We start from the raw sequence: 5,565 nt of genomic DNA, 5'->3' as shown, positions 1-5,565 counted from the left end.
CGCGCGCACGACTGAGTACTGAGTTGGATGCTGAGCAGGTGTGGTTGCGAATCGAAATCCGGCCGGGCGACAAAGCTACAAAAATGCCGCACTCTCTCGGCGTTCGGAAAAACTCGGATAACTGGGAGGCTGTGCTCAGTGTACTAAAAAGGGCGGCTTGGAGAGAGATTTTCCATTGCGGAGAGCGAGCGCATACGCACTTGTCTGCAAAATCGGCCAAAATGCGAGAGAATCCGCCTGCAGACGCGTGTTTCTGGCAGTGTTACTGACCTAGTAACCGTTTTTTTTTTTTCAAGTTTACTCTTGGCCAGGACATAACAACAACAGCAACAACTACAACGGCAGCAGGACCAGCAATAACAACTGGAGTACATCTTGTCGTTCTCTGGTCGGTTGCCCTTTTTATTGCCCGCTCGTGAGTGCAGCACAATCGGCAATTGTTGCTGTTGTCGCTGGCATTTGGTTAGTTGTTAAGCCAAATCCGAGTGTTAGCCGGAATCCATAACAGGCACTGAGGAACTAAGGAGTCGAAATCAATTAAAGCGCTTTAAATATACCCCTTTCGATTGTCAGGCGATGTAATCACAGAACAAAAATTGATTTTTAACAGTTTGGTTTATGGATAAATATCTTTGATATACAAATATGTATCTTAATACATTACACTATTATATTTAATTACAAAATTAAAAAGAGGTACCACATAGATGCAATACTAAGGTATCGAAATAGGGCCGGAACAAGTAGGATGCTACCAGCACTGCTGATAATTTTTTCATGGATCCAGTTTAAATTGCTATGCACATTGGTGTACAGAGATGGCAAGTGGCTGACGCCGCATCCAGCGAGAACAGTGACGATACCGTAGACGGTGCCATTGTGCAACATTGGAGCACCCCAATCCCCGCCACATGGCTGTTGGGCCGTAAGATCATCGATGTCGAAGGCGCACACGTACTCAACTGATGGAACTCCTAGCAATTTGGCGCATAGTTTGGAATCTATCACCTCCACATCGATATACAGCATGTACGAGGCTAGAGGGCCACCCTAATGGAATATGTGTTTAAATTACTTACTTAATTACCAGTAAGAAAACATGCTTATTAATTTCGCTCACTTTATACATACGCCCCCATCCCATAACTTTGCATTTTAGACCTGGTAGCGGTGGATGAACTGGTAATCTGGCTATAGATATATGCTCATTATTTCTTGGGAAAGGATTCTTCACCTTTAACAGTCCTAAATCCTGTTTATTGCGCATTGTGAAGCTTTCGGGCAACCAAATATGCGCTACAGGAGTAACAAATGTCCTGTTCGGTATATATTTGAGACGATTGAGAGTCGCAGCAACAATGAGCAGGACTCGACTGGAAATCAAAACCCTTCGTTTGCTGGAATGTAGTAAAAAAGTAATAGTTATGGCTTTAAAAATCTATATATTCAGATACTCACTTTATCAAACAATGCGCGGAGGTCATAACGAACATTGGTGCCAGAATAACGCCTGAGCAAAAATGATTATCCCCAAAGAATTTGTCGGCAGCTCTTGACCTCAAGGATACGCAATAATTTGACAGTGCAATGGAGTCATCATCGAAATCGCCATCGGATAGGCGCTTCACTCGATTTAGGGAGGTTGAAGATGCATTTCTAGGAGGATCTCCAAGGCAGTTATATGGTAGGAAAAATGAAATTACCAGCAAAACCAACAAATTTTGACTACTCATGACGATTTTTCAAAGTTTATGTGATAAAGGAAATATTTTTTAGTTTGACATGAAAGTAAAATAACTGTCAGAATCTCATGTTCTAGTCTTGGATATCGATGGAAATAGATTATCTTAAATTTCACTTTGGTCACTTGGCTAAGGCGTTCAAGAGCCCTTTAAGCCATTAAGAACAAATTTTAGAGTGCCCCGAAAAGTGGCTGCAACAAAATTGGAGGGATTAGGTAAACGGCAGCAGAACAAACCGTTTTACATGGCAATTATGCAGGAACAAGCCTGACCCATGACGCCTGACCCTCGGATCCTGGGCCGTGTAGAACTAGACCCATTTCGGCAGTCAATTCAAGGATGAAGGACGAGAGTCCTGCAGGAGCAACATGTGTGCACGCACCGCTGCTCATTGGAAATTCAATTTTCAATAAATGCACACAAATTGATTTCCAGCTCGGGGCCTTTCAAGCGGAGTTACGAAACACAATCGCACGCACACAGCTGCTCCCGCACACACCTATGTATGTATACCTACACCTGCAGCAACACCCACACACACTTACATCGACCACTCACACCTGCATTAAGAGCAAAACTTTTCAATTTACGTTCTGTTGTTTTTCGAGCATCAAATATCCCCGGCTGTCAAAAGTATTTGTCGAGAGATTTTCGCCTCCACAAGAGGAATGGATTTTTGTGCTCCGATTTTCGATCCGATCGCCGGCCCTTTTATCTCCGCGGCTCGTTATTAGACTTTTTGTGCGCCACTTAAAGCAATTCCCCGCCCGAATTCCGGAAAATTGCGTCGAATTCCGTATTCAGTAGTATTCCATTCGCACACCTCCATATTCCGTATTATTCCATATGCCACACGTATGCTCGCTTATCCGCGCCTGAAATTCCGCATCATGCAGCGCAAACACTTGTTAATTACTTTTATTATATCCACAGCTTCACTTGCACAGTCACGCAATTCATCGGCTGCGAATCCGTATCCGGGTCTGGGCATGGCAATGGGTATGATGGGGATTCTGGGTGCCGTGTCCCGTATCCCGTATTCCATATCCCGGACAAGTGGGCTCCGGCGACGAGTGCGGCATTATTGCCTGTTGCTTTTGCCAGTGGCACTGCTACACCACAGCTGATGTGGTCGGCCGTAAACATGCGGCAGCGAATGAGTGGGCGTGGGATTCCGCCGGAGTGCACACTCCGTATGCCGCACTCCCCGTACCCCGTGCTCAATACTCCTCCGCCGTACTCGACAGTAACGGGTCGTCGTCACACACAAGTAATTGCAATCAGCACCTTGGCAACAAGCAGCTGCGCCAAAATGAGGGAAAAAAGAAGAAACTCGGCCACGGACGTATTTATTTATAAAGCAACCCGTAACTCACGGTGCGTGCTGCCGTATATCTTAACACCTGAATGCCAAACGAACTCTTGGAACTCAGCTCAAGCGAACGGATTTAAATTTATTGGTAAGTAATGAGATTTCGGTCTTATTTCCTTTTGATTTAAAGCACACTTTTGATCTCTTTTCGGCGCCCTTCTAGTGTTAAATGGTCATCTGCCTGCCATTTATATGCTAATTAAGAATTTTTAATTGTAATTTCTTTCGCACTCAGAGAAAATCACAATAGGATAAGATTATAAAAGGATTTTATATGAAGTAATATATAACCTTCTTACTTATTTTTTATTATTTATATCAACTTTTATGTAGTAGCACATATTTAAGTGTATATATTTTTGGGGGAGCTTTAGCGGCAGGGCCTACTTTATAGAGGGCACAAGTGTCGCTTTGCCAGCACAATGGGGCGTATGCTTTATGTGTGTTAACGAACGCCCCCTGGGTAACCACGCGGCGTATACGCAACGCCAGCTAAGCCAATTTTCAGCGGAACGAGTGGCGCAATTATGCGGCCATATTCCATGTGGAAATTAACGCGAATTGCCAACCAAGATTGGCATTGTTTTCGTCGCGTGTCACGAGTGTCAAGCGTGCCGCAAATCAATTGAAATCAAATGTGCAACAATAAAGAGCGACGCAGGTCAGAGCTACGTGAATCGTATCGATTGGCTGTCACTTGAGATGCGGCCGTGTCAGCCCCGAGTGGTAATAATTTAGCAACTAATTAAGCGACGGAAATGAGGAGGAATAATATACACAGATACTGTACAGATACTGATACAGATACGGATACAGATACGGATACAGATACGGACCGGCATGAACACAGATTTTTCCGCACACTCACACAATGACGAATAGATCCCATACAAAATGGCGAACGCACACGCACACAGAGAGATGGCTTTTCCAATTAAATTTATAACTTATTTATGATGGCAAGTAATCTTCTTTGGGCATTAGGAGATGTAATAAAAATGATTGAAATATAATTGAGAATTGACATAAAAGCCAAATAAACACACAATCATCCCACACCACACACTCACACACACACATCACACATACACGCGGGCAAACACATCTAGCTTATAAAATCCTGTCGGCTGGCTTGGCAGGCACTTACAATCAACGATTACCTTTACACCTGCCATTGTGAAAATAAGCCATAAGCGGAAATTACATCAAAAGGATATTGTTATATCGATGAGCAGCCATCGAGGAGCAGGCGTCACAGCTGTAGCCGAAAAGCAGCCAAATAGCAGAAAAATAAAGTATGGCAAAAGGTGCCATAAAATAAATAACACGAGGTACCAAATAAACATTTTGGCAAAGGGCGAGCCTTCCGACTCATGGATCCAGCATCCAGCAGCCAGGATTCAGAACGAATCCGGAACTTCCATGTGCGCCATGTGGCATGTGTAAAGGTTTGTGTGTGTGTGTGTGTGCTCTGTGGGGCGGATGTTTTGGCATAAAATAGACTTATCCTAATGAAAAAAGTCTCGCAGGCACGTTAAGTAAGATATGTGATACCAAGAGACTAAGTTGTGTAGGGTGGGCCAATGGCTGAAAAGTGGAACCCGAAGGCAATCTTTAAGGCGTCGAAACGTTAAAAGTTAGGCCTGGCAATAGTGAAAGCTAAGCGGCTTATGGCCCCAGCAGCATTGGCAACAAGGACATCGAGAACAAGGTGGAACAAGGACTCTTAAAGATTGCCATTGGGCCCGATTTCCTCCGACTCATTTGCCTAGTTTGCCCAGATACGATAAGAATTTAAATTGAAATAGTTTTTACGCTAGACACTGGCTACAGAGATGACGACACGAAATATTCCGACTAATTTTGTAATTTATGCGGGACCCACAATTTACATAGGCAAATGAATGCCGACGGAACGTGCACAACCCTCCAGGGGCTTTTAGTTGTATTAACTTATGTTGATGGCCCAAAGATAGCTGCAAACCCAGGTAAGTATCAGTTCAGCATCGCTCGCATATTTGCGACTGCTGCCAAGAAGGCATAAAGAATTCACATCCACGCTGCATTCCTTATTTGGGTCAATTGGAGAGCATCGGAACTTTATAGCTATGCCGCCTTGGTCGGCTCTATCCATTTTTGTGCCTCAGAAGACCACTTGAAACCTCAAGCACCCAAGGACTCGCGAACCACTCGCTTCATTTTGTCAGCCCTTTGTCTTAGCCTGCGGTGAAATGTTTGCACTGGGCATTGTCATCCGCAGGACGGGCAAAAGCCAAAGGAGTCAAGTGTTCATTATGCTCGAGGATGCCGCTCTCCGCTGGCCACTTGAGCAGTGTGAAAAACTGGAAGCCATAGGACTCCATGCACTTGAAAAAATAATTACAATTTCGGCCTTGACCTAAGAAAATATTATGGGACTTTGTGTGTGGGTGCCATTTCTGCGAATTTCTT

General features: G+C 44.2%; 1 protein-coding gene across 2 annotated transcripts; it reads right to left on the bottom strand.

Moving 5' to 3' along the window:
* Positions 1-596: 596 nt before the first annotated feature.
* Positions 597-1,776, bottom strand: LOC117140433 (chymotrypsin-2). 2 transcript variants are annotated; one of them, XM_033303351.1, is made up of 3 exons: positions 1,459-1,776; positions 1,121-1,397; positions 597-1,050 (listed from the first exon to the last, which is right to left on the bottom strand). In XM_033303351.1, the coding sequence occupies exons 1-3, from the start codon at positions 1,731-1,733 to the stop codon at positions 679-681; spliced, it is 924 nt and encodes a 307-aa protein (XP_033159242.1). In that variant the 5' UTR covers positions 1,734-1,776; the 3' UTR covers positions 597-678. The 2 variants fall into 2 exon arrangements, with proteins under 2 accessions (XP_033159242.1, XP_033159243.1); XM_033303352.1 differs by lacking the exon at positions 1,459-1,776 and having other exon boundaries at positions 1,121-1,179; positions 1,235-1,325.
* Positions 1,777-5,565: the final 3,789 nt, after the last annotated feature.

The sequence above is a fragment of the Drosophila mauritiana genome, chromosome 3L (assembly GCF_004382145.1).
Source record: "Drosophila mauritiana strain mau12 chromosome 3L, ASM438214v1, whole genome shotgun sequence".
Lineage (NCBI taxonomy): Eukaryota > Metazoa > Arthropoda > Insecta > Diptera > Drosophilidae > Drosophila > Drosophila mauritiana.
Note: the sequence above shows the minus strand (reverse complement) of the source record. Positions and strands in the feature narration are given on the sequence as shown.

Excerpts from the sequence above, each read along its gene's own strand:
- LOC117140433 (XM_033303351.1), bottom strand. The coding sequence starts at position 1,733 with ATGAGTAGTCAAAATTTGTTGGTTTTGCTGGTAATTTCATTTTTCCTA. Across the intron at positions 1,398-1,458 it reads TCCGCGCATTGTTTGATAAA|CAAACGAAGGGTTTTGATTT; the intron begins GTGAGTATCTGA and ends ACTACATTCCAG. Across the intron at positions 1,051-1,120 it reads GATGGGGGCGTATGTATAAA|GGTGGCCCTCTAGCCTCGTA; the intron begins GTGAGCGAAATT and ends ATATTCCATTAG.